This window comes from Chinchilla lanigera, unplaced genomic scaffold (genome assembly GCF_000276665.1).
Source record: "Chinchilla lanigera isolate Chin_1 unplaced genomic scaffold, ChiLan1.0 scaffold00059, whole genome shotgun sequence".
In the NCBI taxonomy this organism is placed as follows: Eukaryota; Metazoa; Chordata; class Mammalia; order Rodentia; family Chinchillidae; genus Chinchilla; species Chinchilla lanigera.
The window spans coordinates 9,082,315-9,106,162 of NW_004955460.1; the positions used below are offsets into that span (position 1 = coordinate 9,082,315).

The 23,848-nt window shown below is 61.7% G+C and overlaps 1 protein-coding gene across 3 annotated transcripts; it reads right to left on the reverse strand.

Moving 5' to 3' along the window:
• Positions 1–3,380: 3,380 nt before the first annotated feature.
• Micall2 (MICAL-like 2) lies at positions 3,381–22,922 on the reverse strand. Of its 3 annotated transcripts, XM_005397804.2 has the most exons (17): positions 22,579–22,921; positions 14,971–15,019; positions 12,954–13,095; positions 11,998–12,173; positions 11,165–11,280; positions 9,595–10,386; positions 8,694–8,944; positions 7,775–7,868; positions 7,141–7,319; positions 6,221–6,367; positions 5,840–5,904; positions 5,645–5,768; positions 5,447–5,537; positions 5,293–5,366; positions 4,590–4,704; positions 3,785–3,831; positions 3,381–3,564 (listed from the first exon to the last, which is right to left on the reverse strand). In XM_005397804.2, the coding sequence occupies exons 1-17, from the start codon at positions 22,719–22,721 to the stop codon at positions 3,488–3,490; spliced, it is 2,682 nt and encodes an 893-aa protein (XP_005397861.1). In that variant the 5' UTR covers positions 22,722–22,921; the 3' UTR covers positions 3,381–3,487. The 3 variants fall into 3 exon arrangements, with proteins under 3 accessions (XP_005397861.1, XP_013376712.1, XP_005397863.1); XM_013521258.1 differs by lacking the exons at positions 12,954–13,095; positions 14,971–15,019; positions 22,579–22,921 and adding an exon at positions 12,717–12,888; XM_005397806.2 differs by lacking the exons at positions 3,381–3,564; positions 3,785–3,831; positions 4,590–4,704 and having other exon boundaries at positions 6,221–6,339; positions 22,579–22,922.
• Between the last annotated feature and the right edge of the window lie 926 nt (positions 22,923–23,848).

Genomic DNA, 23,848 nt, shown 5'->3' on the forward strand with positions numbered 1-23,848 from the left:
TTAACCTCACTCAGGCTTCATACCCCTCCACCAAAACTACACCACCAACCAACAGGGGTTTCTAGTGGCCCCATTCAAAAAAAAGTAGAAGAGGTCAAGGCATGGCAGCGCACACCTGTGACCCCAGCACTCTGGGAGGCAGAAGCAGGAGGATCACAAGTTCAAGCCCAGTCTGGGCAGTTTAGTGACTTAGAGCGATCCTGTCTCAAAAGAAGTGAAAAAGGACAGGGCATGTAGTTCAGTGTGGAAGCCCTGGGCTCAACCCCAAGATTTCTTCAAACCCCAATGTTGCGCCTCTGCCCTCGGATCCCCACTGTCACACACAAGGGACGCAGGCGAGCGCATCTCCTGGGGCACTGGCGCAGGGCCGGACACCTCTACACACCCAACTGTCCTTCCCGGAAAGCTTCCTGCGTAAATAAAGAATAGAAATGGCCCATATGGACACGGAATGTTGTTAAAACCACTGATTAAGTTCTACACAACCGTGCAAGAACAAACACAAAGGTCTCAGCTTTTTAATTTAAGAAACGAGGCCTATGATATAATTTCAGTCTGCGATCAGGTGAGATGTCCGCGGCATCACGGCTGCCATGGGATTGCACCTTGCAGGCGCTATGAAGGGTCGGCTGGCACGGGTGCTGGGGAGTGGTCTTCAGCCTTTATTAACAATGCGGTAGCCGGAGCCTCGGTACAGACCAGTCCAAGGGGAGACACCTAGGTGCGCTGGCAGACGGATGGCTCCCAGGCGCCACCACAGCCACCTGACGTGGGGGACGCCCAGGGCAGGAAGGCCCCGGGAGCCTGCACAGCAGACTCGTGGCGCAAGTGGAAGCCAAAGCAGCCTTCAGGGGTTGGGAGGTTCCACCAGCAAGGGGCAGAGCAAAGAAGGCCCAGGTCTGCAGGGAGGAGGAGTGGGCCCTGCCCTCTGGCTGCACCTCCTGTGGGGTCAGGGGTCACCGGAGCTCATGTGCCCCTCGCACACGTGCCCCAGGCCCCTGGGCCCCTGGACCTCTCTGCCCACACCCTGATGTCCCCTCGGGGGACTTCCTGGGCCCTGATGTGCACCCATCCAGGCCCAAATGGAAGTGCAGGTGAGCATCCATGTGGCCAGGACCCCTGATCGACGTGGGCAGGGCCCGGCCCCTGGGAAGATGGGGTGACCTGTGGCTCTATCCTGCCGTGGGCTCCACAAACATTAAGGGGCCTGGAAGGGCCAGGCCCAGCAGACACGGAAAGCCCTGTGTCTCCCTCCGGTGTGGCCCCCGCCCTGAGATGCCCCCTGGAGTCCCAGGTCCTGGAGGCGCTCCCCGCTGGGCTTCTGCTGGGTGTCACGGTAAGTGCGGGATTCTGCCGGGTGAGGCTGAGCTCCTCCCACGGCCCAGCAGACCCATCGTGCCCTGCCCCCCTTTCCATGTGAAGAGGTAGAGGCCACCTGGGGACCAGGTTTCCCTCACTCTCAAGCACCCCCAAGCTAAGCTCCAGGCACCGTTCTGGGAAGCAGGTGAGCCCCAACTCCAGGGGAGATCAACAGCTCCTGGGTGAAGCGAGCAGGTGACAGTGCACATCAGGGCTGTGGTGCCTCTCAGGAGGACACTTTTACACAGGGACGAGAAGGAGGGGAGCAGCCATGTGCTGCTTGTGCAAAGGCCCTGTGGTGATAGGAGTGGGGGGGATAGCAATAGAGCTGAGGCTGGGGCCCCTGCCAGAGCCTATGGGGACAGGGCCACCTCCTGTGTTCAGGCCTGACGGTCACTGCCCACCCCAGCCTCAGCTCCTTGCTTCTCTGCTACAGCCACACAGGCCCTGGGCCAGGCCTCAGGCCATCACGGCCACTGGGCCCAAAGGTTTCAGTCCACAGAGCCTTTGTGAACACAGGATGTATGTGCAAGGAGAGCCCCCACCCCACATCCAGCATGAACGCCACTGTCCTGAGCCTCTTGTTCCTGCTCCTCTTCCCCTCCCCCTCTTTTTTGGGGGGAGTGTTTGGGGCAGGGTCTCATTATACAGTCCAGCCAGGCTGGCCTCAAACTCACAGTGATCCTCCTGACTCAGCCTCCCAAGTGCTGGGGTTACAGGTGTGCCCTGGGAATGTCCAGCTAGGATGTCTCTGTGGCGCTGAGGCCACTGTCTGCCCCACAATGCACCTGGATTACCTGGGGCGAGGGCTGCCTGACTTCTAAAGTACAGCAGGGTGAAGCCAGTGCCACCTGTCCCCAAGGGGGCACCCACCCAGTGACCCCCGGTCCGTCCTGCTCTGCCTGCAGGCTGAGTGGCCGTCCAGTACCCAATCAGCTCCTGTGCGCCAACGCCGCACCCCAGACCCCTCTGCCAGGGTTCCTGGGCAGAACAGCCAGGCCCCTGGCACACAGTGAAGACCTCCTGCCTGGCAGGCTCGGCGCTCAGGGACTTGAGCGCTCACACAGCTGGGCTTATGAGGCAGCAACTGTGCCCAGTCAGTGCCCACCTGACAGCACTGCGCAACACTCCCTCCCTTCCTGTCCCGGAAACCCCGTCCACCTCCCACACCTCCCCACCCGGGCTCCCAGGGCCCCTGCAAGGCACAGCCTAGGAGCCTAGCAGGTCACTCAGGTCTGCCCCAGGCCTGCATCTGACGTGCTGTGTGACTTCCAGGAGCTGGATCACCTCTCTGAGCCTCTCAGTCTCCTTACCCAGTAAAATGAAGCTGCTTTGGGGCGCTCCAGGCTGCCCTGGCCCCGCTGCGTGGCACTCTGCCTCCCCCTGGTGGCCAACAGGCCACACTGCCGCGGGTCCCAGGAAGGGTCAGCCTGGGGTGACAGCCCCAGGGACACACAGGGACAACAGGTCAGGCAAGGCTGCCAGGTCTCACCCCAGCTTCCTGCTCCTGATGAGGGGCCCTGGAGCCTCCGTGCAGGACTGTCATGGCACTGGTGGCCGAAGAAGGAGGCTGTCTCCATACCTGGCTGTATCCCTGCAGGCCCGAGACCCTGGCGACTGTTGGGAAAGTCGACTACCCTCATCTCCCTCCAGACTCTCCGGCTCACACAGCCTTTCTGGGCTCACAGGTCACGGTCCTGCTGCTTCTCTGGCCAGACGCCCTTCCCTGTCCAGCTCGGGACACCCAGGTGTCCTCTGGCCTGAGATCTCAAGACTCCAGGCCACAGAGATGCCATGACCCCCAGGGGCCACCTCGAGCTCCCTCTGCGTATCGGCCACCCAGTCTCAGGCGAGGCTCCCGCCAGCCCTCTGCACACACAGGAAGCGGCTAAATGCCCCCGAGTGAGCACAGGCCAGGCCCAGAGAGGGTCAGCACCTGCCCAATGCCACAAAGCAAACCCGCGCTGGGCACAAAACCGGACCGCAGGCTCCAGTGCCCACAGGAAATGCACAGAGAGCAGTAGGCATCGCCAGTCTGTTTATTGGGGCCAAGAAGACCCCAGGGAGGGAGCAGTGGAGGCGCAGACGGGCAGGGCGCTGTGCAGGTCCTGCGGCACCGGCGGAGAGCTCACTCCGCATGACTGCTTTTGCTCTTCTGGCCCCAGATCTTGGACAAGCGGAACTTGGACTTTTTCTTTTGCAGGTCTGGGGAAAGGGGCAGGTAAGGTTGTGTGGGGTCTTCCCTGGCCACCCGCCTGCCACTGCCCGTGCCCCCCACCCTGCCCCACAGTCACCACCGCTTCTGGTTCCCTTGTGTGATGGCACGTGTGCTCCCTAAGTGGGCCTGGGTCCCCGTGCCCTGTCCACGGGAGGGAGACCTGCCTGGCCCACCCTCCCCGTGCCGGCCGGGCCCAACCTTCCCTACCCAGCCTCTGGATCATGTCCTGCAGCACCTGGTCCTCCTCTTTCTCCCTGGAACAGGGATGGGGTGTCTGTGAGGGGACGTGGCCTGGACAAGGCACAGACACTGTCCCAAGCCTCTCACAACGAACCCCCAGCCCCACGCGACACCGCAGCCGCCTGCCCTCTCCAGGCCCAGCCCCTCAGCAGTGGCCCAGGGACAGCAGGAGGTCTGCGCTACCACGCCAGTGATCTGGGGACAGCAGGACACGTGGGGTGACCCAGGCCAAGGCCCACCAGCCTCACAGAGGCTCAGTTTGCACTCAGCCTTGGCCGCCCACCCTGTGCACCTGGATGTGACCCTCATTTGGGACACAAGGCAGGAAAGGTCTTTGGGAAGCGTGGGAAGCCGTGCGACCCAGCACGGCTGCCAGGAGACACATGGCGCTGTGAAAATTTACATTAAAAATAAATTTTAGATTCAGGTCCTCAGCTGCATGCGCCACATGACAGGTGCCCAAAAGCCACAGTGGCCGCCACACAGATAGTGCGGGTGACGAAGCATTTCTGTCCAGGCAGAGGGCCGCTGGCAGGGCACCCTGGAGGGGCGGGAAGCACCACCTCTGGGTGTTCCCAGGTAGCCACCTCTGCAAACAGCAGCCCGGGCCAGGCCTGTCCTAGGCCCCAGAAAGGAGGGGACACCTGTGGGAGATGCAGCGGTGGCCTCTCTCCTCCCTCGCAAGTGGGTGGGAAGGTACTGGTGTCAGGGTGGCTGGCCTGGCCCACCGGGAGGGGCCGGTGCCCTGCCCTGACCTCACCCAGCCCGTCACCTGAGTCGGTCCTCGTCCAGGATGTCCACAATGTCACTGCGGTCATTCACAGTGCTCACATACTGGCTCAGCAGCTCCTGCTCTCGCCGCCGGTCCTGGGGGGACTTCAGACCCTCTGTGGGGACAGCCTGCCCTCAGCGGAGGCCCCAGCCCCACACTGCTCGGAGACATGACGTCCCCACCACTAGGGGTCAGGCTCCTCCATGGCAGCTCTCGGCGCTAAGAGCTGAAGGGCCCAGCAGCCACCCTAGCCTGGAGCTGAGACTAGGGTGGACCCTTCCTTTCCTCCAGGAAGGCTGCCTGGCATGGGGTGTGTGGCAGGCAGGGCCCAGTCCCATACCAAGGACAGGCAGGGCAGGGCTGAGGGCACAGGACACTTGGCACTGCCCCGTGGAATACACACCCCTCACCGAGGCCTGCGCTATGCCTCACACACACTAAACCCCGTAACATTAAGTTGGCTGTGAGTGACGCTTCGACATACTCACTGTGCAGGGGGTGAAACCAAGCACAGAGAGGTTAAGTGACTTGGCTGAAGACACAGAGCCAAGAGGTGGAAGAGCTGAACTCAAAGTTGGGCCTGCCTGGCTTGGCCACAAGAGGACACTACTGACCTCTTGGGGACAGAGGATATAACCTGCTCAGGTAGGGCCACCCCTCTCTTTGACCAGCCTGGACCTGTGGCTCAGAGGTGTGGACGCACCAGGCTTGGCCATCAGCCTGCGGAGCTCGCCCTCCAGGTCCAGCTGCCGCTCCTCCAGGCGCTGGGTCTTGGACCTGCGGGCACACGGTGGTCTGAGCCCCGCACCGCACCGGCTGCCCCTCTGCCGCCCGCCAGGATCTAGGCGGGGCCTCACTTGTACATCAGCTCGGACTCCAGCCTCAGCAGCAGCTGCTTCTCGTGGACAAGCCGGAACCAGGCCACCATGAGGTCGTCCTCCTCGGCAGCTGCGGAGAGGAGTGCTGGTGGGGAGGGTGCCAGGCCCAGCTCCCTCCCGACACCGCACAGGGGGACAGGGACCCCGGCTCAGCGCGTCCCCGGCCCACATGCTCACCCCCATCGGCCGCACGCAGCTGCTGCTCCAGCGCGACACCCCTGTGCTCCAGCGCGTCCAGCTGCCTCTCGATGTCCTGCAGCTGCCTCTCAATCTCCTCTTGGGGGACATAGTCGGGGTGCAGCTGCGGACAGTGGGGCAGGGTGAGCCCAGGCCTGAGGTCCAGCCCCACCGTGTGCCCCCCAGCCCACTCACCCTGACAGGAGAGCACATGGTCTTCTCGGGCGAGGCGGGGACGCTGGCCAGGCCCGAGGGCCTCCCTAGAGAAAAGCAGGCTGAGCTCCGCGGACCCCTCCAGAGACCCCTCCCCTCCCCCTGGCCCCCCAGCCCCCCAGGCTGCCAGAAGAGAGCACTCTGTCGTCACCAAGCATCAGTGACAAGGTGCAGGGAGGAAACTGGGGTCTCCAACCAGTGCTCCCACCCTATCACCAGGAAGACTGGGCTCCTCCAGGCCCTCCCTCCACTCTGGGCCCAATGGACTCCTACAGACCCTCTAAAGCCCCAGCATCCATCTCCTTAGAGGAAGCTTCCTTCATCCATACCCCAAATAAAAACAGAGACCTCTCTGGGGCTGACCTGGTTTGTCCTGAGAATGAGGCTTCTGCTTCCGGCTCTGGGCTTCGGCTTCCTGCCCTGACGGCTCCGACTGAAGCCAATCGGCAGACACATCGAGGCTGGGAGGGACGGCCAGTCTCCTGCGGGGGGATGAGGAGGGGGAGGCAGCTGCCCCCCGGTCGGGGACAGAGCCCTGTGTCAGGTCGGCGGGCTGGAGCCCTCCCCGACCCAGGCTGAGGTCACCACCCATCTCCCCAGTGAACACAGGGGCCGGATCTATGGCCCCATGGCCCATCCAGACTGGTCACGGCCATCCAGCGAGGGTCCCACAGGGTCAGTGACCACTGGGGCCACACGGGACGGGGCCTCAGAGAGGACCCAGATGCAGAGAACATGAGAGCACTGGGAGCAAACACACAGACACTTGTGTGCTCACATCCGAACACACACGCACACAGATGCACCCCTACCTGAACACACACCCATGCATGTGCATGCGTGTGAACATGTGCACAGATCCCACAGCCCCACACATGTATATATACCCCCACACCTGAATACACACAAAAACTCTGCACCTGGACGCGTGTGCACGCCATGTACACACCTGCCAGAGTCCACACACAATGCTCCACACTTGGACACACAGATACACACCTGCACACAGGGGCACACGCTGTGAGCTCCAGTGTATCCAGTGCTACTCTGCATCTGGTCATGTGTGTGCACACCCATACCTGTACCCCCGTGCATACCCATACACACACAGGCAAGGGCCACATCTGCTCATGTGTGCACACACATGAACACGTACACATACATGCCACATGTGCAGGCACACGCTGTGCACCTGGGCGGGTGTACACAGCACTATGCCTGAATACACATATGAACACACACACCACAGGCATGTGGCCCCTGGGGAGCCCACCCAGCAGTACCTGGGAGCCTGGTTCCTGGGCCAGGGTGGCCCGGTGTCTGCTCTGGCTGTACGTGGGTCAGGGTGATCCGAACGCCCCCCTGGAGGCCGCCTGAGGCCTGCACAGAGGTCCTGGGGGCCGCTGGGGCATCTCCAGCCTTTGGCTCTGCCGGGACCCGTGGCTCCTTCAGCTCCTTTGCCCTGGGCAAAGGCACAAGGTCAGCCTGGCACATGCGGACAGTCACTCGGGCCCCAGCACTGTGGTCTTACCTGAGACCCTGGCCTGTCTGCACTCCGGGCACACATGCATTCCAAATGCCACCACTCAGCAGTGAGCCCACTGCCCCAGCTGGGCACAGGTTCAGGTGTTCCCACGTGACCCAGGTATGGGAAGAAACCCACTGTGCTCTTGTACATGAGCTGTAGGCCAGAGTGGATACGCCACCCACTGCCCCATGTCCTGTATGTCATCCCTCATGCCACCCTGCCAGTGTCACCCTGCTGGTGTGAGCTGTCCCCTGCCACACCACGACACCTGCCTGGGGTCCAGCTCTTGCTGTGTAAAACTAGAGGGCACAGCGCCACGCATCTGTTCCACGCTGCCATCACACTCCCGTGAACACTCAGTAAGCACCTGATGTGTGCCAGGCCCTCACCTCCCAGCGGGCGGCTTCTTATCCACAGGCTTCAGGCGGGCCCTCCATCCTTCTGGCCCATCCTCTTGGCTTTGCTGGGGGCTGGTGCTTGGACCTGGCAGGGCCAAGGGGATGGATCAGGAGAGGCGGTGCCGGGTAGCGGCTGTCTGGGGAGGGCAGGGTTCTCCTATCCCATCCTCCAGCCACCCCTCTCTCAGATCCCCAGGACCACCTGCGCTGCATCCCTAGAGGAATCACTCCTCTTTTCTGGCCTCAACCTCCCCTTCTGCCAAATGGACGGGACTTGGCAGGAAGAGCCCTGGGGAATGGTCCTCTGTGCACCAGTGGAGAGGAACGGCTGGGCCGTGGTTCCCCTTGCAGACTCAGATCCAACAGAGGCTTTTCCGTGGGTGCTCAGCCAAAGGAAAAGACCCAGAAAAACAATTTTCACAGTGCCTCCTCTGAGCCCATCTGTCAGCCCGAGCCATCAGTAAGGTTTGCCCCAGATTCCCAGGTGACTTCCCAGGGGTTTGGTCCAGGAGCAGTCAGAAAGAGCTGGGGCCGAGCAGCGGGACCGTGGACACGGGAGGGGCCCATAGTAGAGACGGATGGGGCTCCGCACAGGGGCTGAGCTGACCCAGCTAAGGATGGAAGCCGCAGGGGGTGGGTGGTGGCACCCGGAAGGGACAGCATATGCAGAGTTGGCGACCGCCACTGGACGCTGCCACTGCCACAGAGGGAGCAAGCGAGGACAAGAACCCAGGGGAGGTTACAAGGTGGGGCTGCAAAGACCAGGAACCCCGAGACTGCAGACATGCAGAACAAAGCCCTGCAGGGGCAGCCGGGACTCAGACCAGAGCCAGACGGGATGGCACCGCAGAACACAGACCCCCACAAACCCTCACCAGAGACCCCCCGCACCCATGCTAAGGGCTCTTACCTTTTGCCGTCGGGGCCTCTGGCTTCAGCCTGGAGTCTGTCCCTGCCCTGCTGACCTGTGAGGACACGGCCGAGCCCTTGCCCACCTGGGATGACCCAGATGCCTGTGAGGTGTTGCCCACACTCGGGGCAGACGGCGCCATCCTCGAAGTGGAGCTGAGGGTGCGGGGAGCGTCTGGCTGCGATGGCTTGCCTGAGGGAACTGCTTTTGGACCTTCGGTTTTAGGACAGGAATTCACAGCGGGGGAGGACCTGTAGGTGAGAAGCAGGCACCAGGCAGGAGCGGATCCAAGAGCCCCTCCCAGCACTAGCCCCAGGCAGGAGCCCCACAGCCTCCCCTGAAGCCAGCTCCCAGGGCCCGCCCCGCAGAGGGAGGACAACCCGCCCAGGGGAGGGTGGGCACCCAATCTGGCACCTGCATGTGTCTGTGTCTGACCTTACTCTTCTGTTAAATGTGGTGTCGGCCGAAATGGAAACGGCCCCAAACTACCCCTATGAGGGCAGAGCCCAGCACCACAGGGACTTTGCCTCGGAGGGCCCTCCTCAGAGCCCTGGCCTGGGCCTGCCTTGCTTGGTTCCAAAAAACTTGAGGGCTACAGCTTTGGGCCACTGCGTCTTGGGGGTGCACATGCACAGAGGAGGTGTGGGGGAGCTGGTTGGTGGACCCCAGGGTGGGACCCTGCAGTTCCTATTCCCTGGGAAGGCTGGGGTGTGACCTTATTTGGAAACACAGCTTTACACACATAAGCACATTAAGATGCACTCATGCTGGACCAGGGTTGCCCTAACCTAAAGATGGTGTCCTCATGACAGACAGAAACAAAGACACAGACGCAGCTGATGGTGGAGGCAGAAATGGGGCGAAGTAGCAGCCGTCCCCTGAACATCCTTCTTCAACCTACCTGCCAGGCGCCTGGGCGCCAGCCGCCTCCACCCCCGAGAGGGCCTTCTTGATAAAGCTCCGTGCCTGCTCCCTGCTACTGTCCTGGGAGGGGGTGTTGGCTGAGGTGCGGGTCTGGCCCACAGGGCCACTGCTGGGGGCAGCTGGGCTCTGGAAGAACCTCTCCCGGGCCTGCTGGGTCCTAGTGGCCGAGGGGGTCCAGGCTGGGGGGTCCACTGCACCCGAAGAAGCTGAGTTCGAGCTGAGCTTGGTCACAGCAGCTGATACTCGGGATGCCCCGCGGCCTTGAAGCATGGCTGAGGAAGGCTCTGGGACACTAAGGGTAGACCGAGAGCTGTTCGTCACTGGACCCTGAGCAGATGATGTCCACCCCACTGGGGTGCTATTGGTCACACGCGTGCCGGCTGTGCTGTGCTCCAGGCGGGAGGCCACTGGGCCCGCAGGCAGCCTGGACCCTGCCGGGCTCCCCACGTGGACAGGAAGGGTGGAGGGTGGGGGCTCAGATGGAGTCCGAGCAAAGCCTCTTGTGGTCGTATTGCCCACTGCAGGCTGCTGGGCTGCTTGCTGGGCCTTCGGCGCTGCCTCTCCCTGCCCATTCATCTCCTGGGCCTTCCGCAGGACGCTGGGGGCCCCTGGCTCCACAGGAGTGGCCCCTGGCTGTTTGGAAGCCAGGGCCGGTGATGTGGCGTTCGCCAAGCTGGCTTTGGAGTGATGGTTGGTGCAGACAAAGGTGCCCGGCTCCCCAGCGGCCCGGTAGGCCCCGGAGCGCAGCGTGCTGGAGCACTGCTTACACCTGCAGGGAATCCCAGGGCTGGTCAGTCGTGTCCTCCACATGTCCCCACTGCCCAGCACACACTGATGTACTCCTGTACACTCATGTGGTCACTGATTCACTCCACAAACACACCTCTTCCCGTGGCTGTAGGCTTTGTGAGCCTCGGCAGGGCTGCAGTCACCCCAGGAAGTACTCTTGCATGTCAACAAACGTGTGTGCGCATGCTCACACACAATCACACAAGCATGCACGCTCATACACATGCAATTCCACTCAGTCACACACATGCACACTCCCATGCCATGCATCTATGCAGTCACACGTGCAAGAATGCACACTCACACTATCACACACACACATGCATATTCATGTGTGATCACACCCATGCACTCACAAGGCCCTTCCACAATCACACTCGTGCATGCACACCCACACACAATCAGTCACACAAATGCACACACACAGACATAAACACACGCAGACCACCCAAGCCCCACTGTGGGACTGACCCCCCAGCTTTGCAGAGGACCCTGAGTCTGCCCTCCAAGACCCTTCAGCTGAGAGCAGCAGAAGGCAAAGAGGGGCGACCACGGCCCCAGGGTATAAGAGCATGACCAGGACAGCAGCAGGCCTCTGAGGGGATGCTGAGGGGCAGGGGCAGCAGGACTCAGCCAGACAGTGTCAGACCCCGGGTGTCTGGGAAAAGCCGGGCATCTCCAGCCAGGCTGAGGAGGGTGTGACCAGCTGGGGGTCAGGGGAGCCACAGGAGGTGTGCCCAGTGTGGGCAGGAACCTACCTGAAGCAGCTGCGGTGGTAGAGCCGCCCATCAACCAGGTGCCGCTGGACCAGATGGACGTGCTTGCCGCAGACCCCGCAGGTGCTGCTGACTGCACTGCCCGCCACCGTCTGGCCCTGGGGGAAGTGCCAGGAACTGCTGAGTGCCACCCACTGTCCCCGGCTCCCACCTCAGCCAGGATCTAGCATAGGCGGCCGGAAGACCCCATTCTACAGAGCAGAGAACTGCAGCTTAAGGACCAGCTAGGCAGAGGCCAGGCCAGGCCCCAAGGCCAGGGCTCCAGTCTCGCCCTGGGAAGAGTGTGGGCCCTAAGAGCAGCCCCAGTGCCTCCTGTCCCTACCCCAGGATGTGGGGATCCGAGCCCAGCCCCAGAGCCCTGCCCTATCCTGCTCCGGCTCTTCAGAGCCTGGAGTGGCTGCCTGGGACAGCAGGGCGCATCTAAGCTTCAGCACCTTCCTCATCTCTACCTTTGAGAAGTGGGACCCAAAGCACACTGAGGTTGGCCTGGGAATAAAGGGCCAACCCAGCAACCCTCTCATCCCAGGAGGAGGCAAGAAATCTGCTGAGAGCCCAGAAAGGTCTGGGTTTGAGCTATTCAACCTGTATGGCCTCCTTAGGCCTCAGTTTACCTATCTGTACAATGGGCACCACAGCTGTACAGATGAAGGAGCCCAGGGGAGCCAGTCCCATGGGCTCATGATGTACAGCAGCAAAGGCTGTGTACTGCACCCCCCCAGGACCCTCCCCACCTGCCCAGCAGTGTAGGGGTTGCACACAGTCCTGCTGGCAGTGCTTAGCAAGAGCAGAGGAAGGGCGGGGGTGGGGGTGCTCACAGCCTTAGGGCCCCCGTCTGTCCTCGGAACCACAGAGCTTGTCCTGGCTGCAGACATTGGTAGCGCCTGGGCCGGGGCGGGTGAGGGCAGCTTGGCCGTTGTGGACGGGGCTTTCTTCCCAGATGGCGCCTCCTCGGGGTCCGACGGGGGCCTCTTTATGCCAGCCATGCCCCCAACTGGCAGGAAACACATGGGGTCAGGAGGGTCGGCCTGAGCAGCACCCAGCTCTGTGAGGGCCTGTATCCCAGCATCAGGGTGCCCAGCGGGGGCCTCTCAGGGCTCCTAACAGGGGCAGGGTGGGGAGCAGCACCCAGGGGCATGCTCTTCCCAGCAAGGCCAGGCCTGGCCCCCAGCCCCTCCCCAATGGCAACCCCAGTTTGGGGTCAGGGAAAAGGGACTTTTCTGTTCCTCCACAGGCAGGCCTGGCCCCATGCCCAGAGAGATTCCGGGGATTTCTAAAGCCTCGGGAGGAGCGGAGGGGTGAGGAGGGCCGAGCAGCTCCTCACACAAAGGCTTGGAAAAGCAAAGGCCTTGCCTGCAGCTGCTGCCCCTCTCCACTGGGCCAGCTGGCCCCAAAGAGGCCAAAGTCAGCACCAGACGCGGCCAGGCCCAGGGTCACACAGGGTCCATGGGGCTGCCCGGCAATGGGCACCAGAGCTCAGAGGTTCAGATGGGCAAACCAAGGCCCTGCCAGGTGGAGAGACAAGAGCAGAGCGCACCCTGTGTGGCTGAGAAGGAGGGTGGGCAGAAGCAAGCCGGACCACCGTAGAGACACTGGGGGACCGGGGAGCTGGGGGCTGCTGGGCACCTACAGGAGACACAGCCCCGGGGGCTCCTAAGCCACATGGCCTCAGGAAGGTTGTTTCCCACGCTCATGGGGAAAACGCACAGCAGCCCCCCACCCCCAGGGCCATGCTCCCAAGTGGGGAAGCTCGCCACTTGCAGGCCAGACTCACTGGGGGAGCGGCCGTGGAAGTAGTTGTAGTACTGCGACACATAGGTCAGGATGCTCAGCCGGTCCGGCACCTTCAGGGCCACCATATCCTCGGCATCCAGCAGGGCAGGGATGCCCAGCTGCTCCTCAGCCACACTGAAGGCCTGGAGAGGGCGGGGGTGGAAGTCAGCAGGGAGCAGGTCCAAGGGCCAAGCTGGGAGGCACCCTGGCCTCTTAGATGGCTGCCCTGGGCCCAGCTCCCTCCTTCCTAGGCCCACCTGGACATGAGGGTCATCTTCCCGGAACCAGGAGGGGCTGATGTCACTCAGTGGGGCAGCCCAGGGGGTTCCCGATGAGGTCCCGCCCCAGCCCACATTACCCTGGACACTGCCCCTAGCTCCCTCTGAAGCCTGAGCCCCGTCTGCCCAGACACCGAGCTAAGTGGGGACACAGGTCGCCCTGCAGCCTGGGAGCCCACGCCATGGGGAGGAGTGTGTGGGCTGGGGCAGGCCTGGCCTCCTACACTGCCAGAGTACCAAGCACACAGCAGGCATGGCGCATGGGCTCAGCACCTTCCCTCACCATCCACTGCTCTCGTTGAACACACACCCTGGCTCTCCTCATGCCCCTCCTCCTCCTGCGGGCCACCCAGCCCCTTCAGGCACCCTAGTCCTCCAACTCAGGCTCACTTAGAGACCCTCCCCAGCTGTGGCTAAAGATGGCTCCCGCCCACTCCAGCTGGTGCCAAGCCACCACACGTGGGGTAGAAAAGTTCCACGAAGGCCGGGCGTGGTGGCGCACACCTGTAACCCCAGCACTAGGGAGGCTGAGGCAGGAAGATCGCTATGAGTTTGCTAAAAATTGAGCTCAGAAAGAAAGAAAAGCTCCATGAACCCCTGGGCATAGCTGTTCTGGGGCCAGGACCCTGGGGAGCCCCAGGCTCAGTCCTTCGCTGGCCTCAATCCTTGCGACCTTCCACAGCCCAACAGCTCCTGGACCTCCCCATCCTCAGGGCTCCATCCCCACAGATGACAGGGCTCCGTGCAGAACCCAAATCGCACCCCCAGGCCTGCAGTCACACTTGGACCAAAGGCCTCGCAGAGCTTCTGACCCCTCCATCACACTCCAGAGTGGGGTCCCTCTGCGGCCACTGCTGTGGGCTGGGCCATCCACTCCTGCCTCCGTGTCCAATGGTCACCAGCTCACGCCTCCCAGGCATGAAACCGGTCTGTCCTGCACCATACCCTGCCCAAGTCCTGCCGCTGCCCCACCTGTTTGAGCCTCTCTGCTGCCTATGCAGGTGCCCTCCAGCTGAGGGCCTCTGCCCCTGCGGTTCTGTCTGCCTGGGTCGCCCTTCCTATGGCTGTCCCTGGCACTCCCTCAGGGAGGCCACCCCTGACCCACTGGCCCTGCCCTTCTTTCCCCCACTGCCCTCCACAGTACTGCGTCCTCCAGTATGGCTGGACACGGCAGCCGCCTGCCATGCTCGGCTATGAGCTTTTGAAATGTGGTCTTCGAGCCCAAGGAGCTGAGTCATAATGGTACCTCATTCTAACCAAGCTGCGGAGACCACAGTGGCTGGGCAGGTTTGATTGTCTTGTGGCTGCTGCCCCCCACCCCATGGGAGACTGGCACCCATGGGATGGGGGCAGCAGCTGGCCGACCCAGGACCACAGCCCTGCCTCCCACAGCCTCCAGGACCTCGCTCTGCCCTGGAAGCGCCAGGCCAGGCCACCCACAGGGAAGGAGACCGCTGGCCACTCCCTGCCCCTCACGCCCCCACTGAGGAAGAGAGGGTGTGGGCAGGGCGGGGCACTGAGACCAGCAGCTGCTCCCAGAACACCAGGGTCCCAAATCAGGCCTGGCCATCTGCAGAGGGGGTTGTGGAGGCGCAGAGCTCTGGCAGACTTCTGCACAGCCCACAGGAAGGCTCGCTCCCCGCTCCCAGACCCTGTGGCACTTGCTATGGGCCAGCTCTTAAGCTGGGGCAGGGTGGGCAGGATGGGGTCGGTATTGGGGCTGGGGTCCAAGTGACTTACAAGTTTGTTGTTCTCGTAAATGTTTTCCTTCCGGAGGGCACTGTAGTTTCTGGAGGATAAAAACACTCGTGTTGAGAGCAGCACAGGGCCCAAAAGGCAGAGGCGGGTGGGGCTTTGTGGAGTCTGACCACCGCCATCTTGGTCTGAGCGGAGACCACTTTATTTGTTTTTGAGACAGGGTCTGAGTATGCAGTTCAGGCTGGCCTTGAGCTCACTTTGTAGCCCAGGCTCGTCTCGAACTTGCAAAGATCCTCCTGCCTCAGCCTCCTTAGTGCTGGGATTACAGGCATGCACCACCACACCCGGCCAGAGACTACTTTAAATCCCTCCCCACCGCTATACTTTCACACCTGCTGCAGCTGTATTGTCACGGACGATAAGGCCCAGTAAGCACAACTACACCCTGTAATTCCCAATCACTGTTCAGTTCTGCTCTTTTTTTGGGCGGGGGCGGGGGTACTGGGAATCAAACTCAGGGCCTTGTACTTGCCAGGCAGGTGCTATGCTGCTGAGCTACATCCCCCCGCCCCAGCCCTGCTCCCAACAAACAACACGCAATTCCTTGTACATTTTCAAACCCTATCCCGGACAGAAAGCCACAGCTCCTTTGTGCTGAACTCTCCCCTCACAAAAGTCCCACTGTGACTTTTCCCTTCCACGGCCCCCCATTTTTATGCTCCTGACTCTACAAAGACCTTGTAGCTTGTACGAGTGACGAGGCTGGTCTCCAGCGCCAGAGCTGTTCCGCTCAGGTTTGCTCTGAAATAAACTTGCCCTGTTGAGCTTGTACCTCTGTCCCTTTTTCCTAACAGGGTCATCTTGCCCAAATGGGGAAACTGAGGCTAGGCGTGAGGGCTGGGAATGAACGCTGTCTCCAGGAAGGCAGGCTGGTCCCAGGCTGGGCTCCTGATCACAGCGGGCCACAGCAATGCTGCCCGACACCCGGGGCCCTGCAGCCAGGCACAGAGCCCACAAGGATCCCTACAGCTCAACCTCCATATTCAGCCCTGGGGGGCTAAGGCCTTGCCCGTCATGCCTGCCCCAGTCAGGCCCAGAGAGGCAAAGCTACCAGCAAAAGGGTAGCCCAGCAAGGACACAGCTCAGAGCAGGCTAATTCCAACATGGAGCTCAGTGACCTGGTGGTGCACAGAGGGCAGAACAATGGGACATGAAAGGCCCCCAGGGTGGAGACAGAGCCTTTACACAGACCGACCCGGCCAGCCCGTAGTCATACAGCCCACCTATCGGTCCTGTCATTCCCTTTTATTCTCAAGGGACCTCCTGAGGGCTGGTGCTGTTCTTAAACTTCCACCCTCACCACCACACTGCCCTGCGGCATGGACACTGGTCACTGAGGGATACGCCCAGGTCACACGGCAGGAGATGAGAGGCCCAGTCATGCTACAGCTCCTAGTCCAGGCATTTGAGGTCCCACCGTTCCCTCCATTCATGGGCGCCATCTAAGTACCCACCAGGTGTGCAGCCTCATCCCGGGGAGGGGTGGACCTCAGAGGAGAGGGCACTGGAGCCTGGTACAGGACCATAGGAGTGCAGGGGGCATAAGAAACCACTGCAGTGAGGGCCAGGGTCTCAGTGCACACACCCCAACACGCGCCCACACGAGCACACCCGGATGCTCTGCCAGGGCACACGCAGGCAGCCCCAGCCTGCACAGCACCCACAGAAGGTGCCATCCAGGGAGCTGGGTGAACAGCAAGCTCTGTCCTTCATGTGCTGTCCCCGGGTCTAAGCAGCAGCCACTGCCACGTCAGTAACCCAGCCTGTCCCAGAGGTCCCCCGGCACAGGAGGGGCCTCAGCCAAGAGCTGTGTCCTGCTGGCCTCGCCACTGACCCCAAAGCCCTCTTCTCAGCCGACTGACAGCAACCAGGAAGACTGGGCAGGTCTCCAATGTAGAAGGCTGGAGCTGACCGCCTGCAGCCACCTGGCCTAAAATGGCCTGGCTCTGCGCCCAGTCCACCAGCAGAGGGCAAGCTAGCTGGGCTCTGTCCCCATGATGACCCTCAGGCCATGTCAAAAGCCCATTTTACAGATGAGCAAACAGGCCACATGGCGGGGAGGTGGGCTGCAGTTTGCCCACCTCCTTCCTTTGCAAGCCTCCCCTGGGGCCCCAGCACTGCTGGCTGGAACCACCTCCCAGGTAATGTCTCCCAGATGCCACAATCACCCTGAGGGCACAGGCATCTCTGCACATAACCGAGGGTAGACAGAAAGGCAAGAGAGAAACCACCATGTTTCAGCATCCGAAGGCCCGAGCGGCCTCTGTTCCCCTGGGCCTGTCCCCAGATGTGGTATAACCCAAAGTATGTCCAAGGGCACATAGTGGCCAGTCTGCACCCAAAGAGCCCGAGTCCTCAGCAACACTGATGGATCTGTGTTCAGCCTCTGGGCTCAAGAGCCCATTCACCCTCCCTCCTGCCCCCCGCCCCTTAGAAAGCTGGGAGCCTTTGTCCAGGCCTTCCATGCCAGGTCACTGAAACATCACCCCTGTGTCCCCAGCCCTGCAAGAAGGCTGGCTGGCGGGCAGGGAACAGGAGCACAAGCTCTGTTTTGTCTCTAAACAAAGCAGGGAAGGAGGCGTGGCTCCTGCCACAGGGCCATCCCACCCCCTGACCCCCAGCTCCAGGCAGACCAGGGTGCCCCAAGCCTTCCAGGCTTCCCTCTGCAGCTACAGCAGTGCACTTTGAGCAGGACCACGGCACACAGCATAGCTGCAAAAACAATGGCTGCTGGACTCTGGACCAAGTCCAAGCTGCTTCCCTGGGCCTGTGGGGAGGTCCACAAGAGGAGGGGCACCCTGGCCAGTCCCTAGGCTGCCACAAGCCTAGAAGACTTCCCCAAGCCTCTGCCGGAGCATCCTTTCCCAACTCTGCTGAGCCCACATCCCCAGGGCTCACGGTGAGGTCAGCACACGTCCCTGAGAAGCCAAGTCCTGCGGCCAGCACTGTGTTGGAAAGTGCCTGGTCAGAGCTCCTTGCAAGTCCCGCCCCAGCTGGCAAGCAGGGACCCCACCCATGCCTCCAGGAAGATCACAAGGCCAGCTTTCTGCCAGCGGGGAGGTCACCGGCCTTTGGGGCTGAATTATGCTCCCCTCCAAAAAGTGACCTTGGAGTCCAAGCCACAGAGGTTCCAAATGTGACCATACTCAAGAGAGGGGGTGTTAGTCACAGTGACCGAGTTCAAGCGGCCCTCTTTCAGTCTTACTTGTGCTCATCAAAAAAGGAAATGCAGACACAGAGCTGAGGACATGAGGACCCCCAGGGACGACGCTGTTCACAGGAAAGAGGCTGCGAGCAGACTCCTCACCGCCTCAGGAGGAACCAGCCCCCCTGACATTCCAACCTTGGACCTCCAGCCTCCAGGACCTCGAGGGAATTCATTTCTGTGGCCCCAGCCTGAGACACTTTGTCATGGCGGCAGGAACTGACTTGAGCTGAGCCAGGGAAGGCAGCCAGCTTGACTTTAAGGACTCAAGACAAAAGCTTCAGCAGCAGCCACCAGGGAGGCCTCCCTGGAGCCGAGAAGCACAGGAGAGCAGGCCCCAGCCCGTCCACCTGTAGTGTGGCGGGGCAGGACCCAAGACACCCTCCTGTCTTCCTTGAAATCGTCATCATGTAGAATCAGTGAGCTGTGGTTCAACCCAAGGCATCTGCCACGGGCCAAGGCACATAGTTGGTGCTCAATTTGTGTTTGTTGATGACTTCATTCGTGCAATCCTTGCTGCGTGAGGTTCCTGTAGCATCGGCTTATTCTTGCAGCATTAGCCAAATGAATGAAGTCAAGAGGCCCACAGGTCAGTCCAGCAATGGTCCACGGGTCAGTCATCTGCCATTGCATGCCCACTGTGCCGCCAGAGGCACAACCAGCCAGCCCCCTCCAGCACCTCCCTTGGGCTGTCTCCCTCGAGCCACTCTGGACCTCACACTGTGAGTTTCAGCCTTGCAGGGGGCCGGCCTCTTTCCCCTGGGGCTCCAGGGAATGTATCCCCCCCCACACTTCCAAATCCCAACTGGCTGACCTCACAGTGTTTACTTCCTGTAACTAACGCAGCCACACTACGGTGAGCCCCTGGGCTGTGAAGGGAAAGCACCACCAAGGGTTTTTCCCAGGCACCTCCAGCACATCTGGAACCAATCCCACCAGGAAGCGGGCAGCGAGGGGGACAGACAGACAGAGGCCCAGAGAGGGATCGGGACAGTGGAATGGAGAGAGACACCAAGACAGCAGCCAGAGCCCTGGCAGGGCAGGCGAGGCAAGGAGGGGGCCAGGCGGGGCAGGCGGGGGCTCCGGGAGCCAAATGCTGCCCTCACCCGGGAATGAGCAGCAGCCTCCTCCCAGCCGCCCTGGAGAACTCTGGCTGGGGGCAGCAGAGGTCTGGGCAGCAGCCCTTAGGCAGGAATAGAAAGCCTCTGTCCCCAGGCAGCTTCCTGCTGACCCAGGGCCTGTGTGGGAGGAGAGGTCAGCCCCGCCTCACCCAGCCATCCCCGGCTCCCGCCTGGAAGGGAAAAAGGCCCTGCTCCGAGGCTTCTGGATGAGGTCTCCTAAGGAGTCTCTCCCTAGCCCCACAATGCCAGTCTCCAGCCTCGGGGAGCCAGTGGGAGCCCTGCCCAGCATCAGCGGGCCGCTCTTTAGGGCTCCGTGCAAGGCCACCTGGCCGCAGCCCTGACAGAGCTTGAGGGGCCTTGAGGAAGTTCTAGTCTCCCCACCACGCAACTGAGGAGTGGGGAGTCTGCAGAACCCCAACCTCATGACAGCTTCCCCAGGGTTCCTACAGATCCCTCCGAGCAGGAGGCCCATAGGCTTCCACCAACCTCCTTTGTGGTCTGGCCAGTCTTGGGCTCCTGGCCCAGCCAGCAGGGAAGACGTCAGCCACATGGGTGGTGGCTCTGCCCTGGAGCCGGGAGGGTGGGGCCTGTGCCAGGCTCACCTGGCAGCCGGCACAGGCAGGTCGTGGCGGAAATGGGCCCTGTGGTTGCACCGCCAAGAACTGTCCAAGAACCAGAAGCTCTGGGCGCCACGGGGCAAGGGCCAGACCCCTATGGCCACCTCCCCATGGGTGGCACTACGTGAGCCCATCTCCTGACCTGTAAGGGGAAACACACACCTACTGGGGCCCAGAGGCCACCCCACCAGGCTGGCTCAGTGCCCAGTGCCTGGTCCCTCACAGCTGCCCTCTGCTGAAGGCTGAGGAAACACGCTCAGCATGCAGCAGGAAGAACTGAGGTCAGACAAAGAGAAGGACTTCCTGGTGGCGAAGCTAAGGACACAGAGACAGGATATCAACCTTCCTGCTGCCTGAGGGGCTTCAGGGGAAGGAGGGGAGGAGGGGGTGCTGGTCAAGGTCTCAGGCAGTCTGGCGTCAGGCTCCCCTGAGTCCCTGCCCGTCCGCTTTCCCCGGTGGCCGGTATATGCAGGAGGGCGGCTTAAGGCTTCACAGTGAGGATGGCGGGGTCAAGGCAGGAGGCACAGATCCAGGTGTTTCAGCCTCAGACACAGGGACACAAACACCCCAGTCACTCTCGCCCACCCCCACTGCACCCCGACCCCTGCCCAGTCCTGTCCCCTTTCCCATCACTGCTGTGACCAATGCCACAAATGGAAGTTTCACACAGGACCTTGCTCCCTGGAAGTCTGGAGACTACCGGTCCAGTGTTAGATGTGACAGGCCAGGAGAGGGCCCTTCCAGCTTCTCATAGCTCCACAAGTCCAGTGGCCCCATCTCTCTTCCTTGGCTGTATGGTCTCCTCTCCTCCCTACTGCACACAAGCACCCACTGAGCTCCTACCACATCTGCTAAGCCCTACCTTCCCGCTCTTATCAGCAAAGCTCCAGCTGTGTACAAATATCCGCCTAGCAGGGTTCCAGGCAGGGATGAATAACAGCCACCCCAGCATCAGGGACAACCAGCCAGAGGGTCAACGACATAACTCCATCCCACGGATAACTGTGGCCAGTCAACTCTTCTTCCAGTTCCCTTCCTGCCTCAGCCCCTAGCTTTTCTGGAGCGGCCCTGAACACTGCATCTCTGGGGCTAGGGTCTTGTACAGTACAGCGCAGGCGCTTAGCAACTGTCAGTTAAGCGAACAGCTCAGTTATATGAGCCTGCTTGTGCCAGCACTGAGCACACACTTACACACAAGCACATCTCTGCGCCTGGGGGTAGTGCATGCCGGGCCAGACATACGCACGCTGCTAGGAGCAGACGGAAGCTCTCCAGGGCAGGAAAGGTCTCCTATGTCCAGTCACACCCACCCCAGGCTACAGGGAAATCAGGCAGCGGTACCATCTTCCTGTCTACTTTAAGACTGGTCACACTAGCTTCTTCTGGGCTGCCTTGGTTCAATGACCTGCCAGCTGCATCCTGGACCCTGAACCCCAGAGAACCCAGCTACTAGATTCCCCATTCCAGGTCCTTCCCCCAGCCATCCCACCCCTAGGCCATCTTCGAGCGGTTGATAGCACAGCACATGCTGCTCCAGTGCCTGCCCTGGAGAGCCAGCAGAGGGTGTACCGCGAGGAACAGAGGCTACTACCCATGGACCACGTGGATACACACACACACACACACACCCCCACACCGGTGGCTCCACAAACTCATTTCACAACCTGGGTCAGGAGCCCAGGCCTCTTGCTCAAGACTCTAGCTTCCCAGTAAGAACAGAGCTTGGTACCGGGAAGAGCTGAATGCTCGCCCTGACTCAGCCTGACCCAAACAAGGGTTTCTCACTGGGCCTCAGTGTCCCTGTCTGCAAAGCAAGGGGCCTTGCTGACAAAGGCCAAGAAAGTGCTGCCTTTCTCCTCTGCCAGTGCCAAGAACTCTTCAGCAAACACACCCTCCCCCTAGTCCAGGTTGCCACCGTGACTTCTCAGGACAGTGCTTTTCCCAGAAGGTGCCTGGGCTGCAGTGGCCTTCTGAGGGCCCCCTTCCTATGCATCCGTCCACCAGTCCAGGTTAGATATGTGTTCCCCAAAGCCAGATCCCAGCCATTCAGCCAAACGGCACGCATACAACAGATTCAGGCTTGGGCCAACATTTGGCATCAAGGGACTGCGCAGCCACCCCTGCCAAAGGCCCCCTGGAGAATGGGCCTGCCCCCAGCCTCTCCTGCAGCTGTATCTCATCTCTTATCACCCTAAGTGTAGGACCTGGTATCTGGGGGCTCCATGCATTGACTGCCCCTTTCCTCAGTGACCCTGAATTTCCCAAGGTACCTGGGCTGGTCAGAAAGGGGCAGTCCCCACACTGGACACCTCTAGTGACCCAGTCTTGTGGCTAGGCCCCAGAGCATCATGCAGTCTCCAGGGCCTAGAGGGCAGCTCTGTCTGCCCTTTCCCAGGAGCCAGGGCACTGCCTGAGTCACCACTGACTAAGCCTTCGAGGCCACCTCCTCCAGCCACAGCCCAACGGCACTTGGTGTAGGACACCCTGAAGCCCCAGGACACCCTGAAGCTGTACCTAGGGCACTCTGCTCGGCCAGGCTCAGAGCAGTGTCCCCAAGCTCTGACCGTGCCCTAAGTCTCAGTTTCCCCAAATGTGTGGGCACCACGTGGCAGGGTCAAAGGGAGCAGGCGAAGCACAAGGCACTCACATGAGATCAGGCCGGTGGCGGTGCAGGATAGCGCAGAAGGCCAGGCCGTCGCGGAACGAGGTTGTCATGTTGGTGATGTCCACGTCCCGGTAACCCTCGCACTGCTGCCGGCACCACTGCTGCAGCGCCTTGATGGCAGCCATGCGGGCGGCGGCGCGCGGGGCGCTCCCCACACAGGTCCAGCCCGAAGAACACGGAGGGCGGGCGCGCGGAGAGACGAGGCACTGCCACCGGCGGGCTCGCGGGCCGAGTGCGGCGACCGCGGAAACCAGAAGTGCGGCCGGCGCGGCGGGACACAGAGCCTGGGACCGCCGCCGCCGCCGCCCCCGCCCCCGGAGGACCACGCCCCTTTCGAGCCCGCTGCATGCAGGCTCCACCCACGAACAGCCCCCGCCCCCAGCCCTGAATCCACAAGGCCCCGCCCCCGCGCAGCTTGGGCTGCGCATAGGCTTGAATCGGGCTCCCCGTCCCGCCCCCACCAAGGACACGCCCCCCGCCTTCTGGGTCCCGGCGAGGGGCGAGGGGCTTGTGGCTTGGAGCTACCTGCGGAGCGGAGGTTTCGGCTTTCCTTTCTTTGTAATTCCCCACCTTTCCGCACCCCACCCGCCCGCCAAGGAGAAGTGGGAGGGAACGCCTGCTGGCGAACGGGGAAACAGCCTGGAGCAGACTAGCTCCTGGAGAGCAGGGACACCTTGTTTCGGGGTGTTCAGAGCACTTCCTGGTCTTGCTTCGCTCCTTGCCTGGTCACTTCGGGCACTGACAAAAGAGGAAACTCAGACCGGCAGGGTGAGGACGTCCCGGGACTTCTTGTCCCTTCTGCTTCCCAGGTGTCCACTCAGTTTCGGACACAGCAGTTAAGGGAGTGAACCCCGCAGGCCCACAGTGCCCCCTCCCCAGTTCTGCGGTAACCCTGTCTGTGGCCTTGCAGACTGGACCGATGGAAATGTGAGATTACCTGCCCTCCTGCCGGGCCCCAGGGCTTGTCTAGGCAGGGCCCCTGGGACACAAGGTGTTTTCCCAGACTCACCCCCTAGAACAGAGCCAGGGCAGCGCGTCTGTGCCCCAGAGAAGGAGCGTACACTGAGGTTTTCTGACCCCAAGCCACAGCCGTGGCCTGCATGAGGACAGCCTGCTGCCCAGCAGCGGGCTGCCTGTGTGCATGGTGAGCTCCCTGTCCATGCCAGCAGCTGCTGGACAGGGGCTACCCAGTGGCCTGGGATTGTCACCCTGGCCCTACCTAGCCAAAGTGACTGGCCTGCTGTCAGACAAG

What these genes read in the sequence shown, in the direction of transcription:
- Micall2 (XM_005397804.2), bottom strand. Translation starts at nt 22,721, where the DNA reads ATGGCTGCCATCAAGGCGCTGCAGCAGTGGTGCCGGCAGCAGTGCGAG. An exon ending in GCTGCGTGCGGCCGATGGGG is followed by an intron (nt 5,538 to 5,644) that starts GTGAGCATGTGG and finishes TCCTCTCCGCAG; the next exon opens with CTGCCGAGGAGGACGACCTC. An exon ending in CTGGACGAGGACCGACTCAG is followed by an intron (nt 3,832 to 4,589) that starts GTGACGGGCTGG and finishes TCCCTGTTCCAG; the next exon opens with GGAGAAAGAGGAGGACCAGG.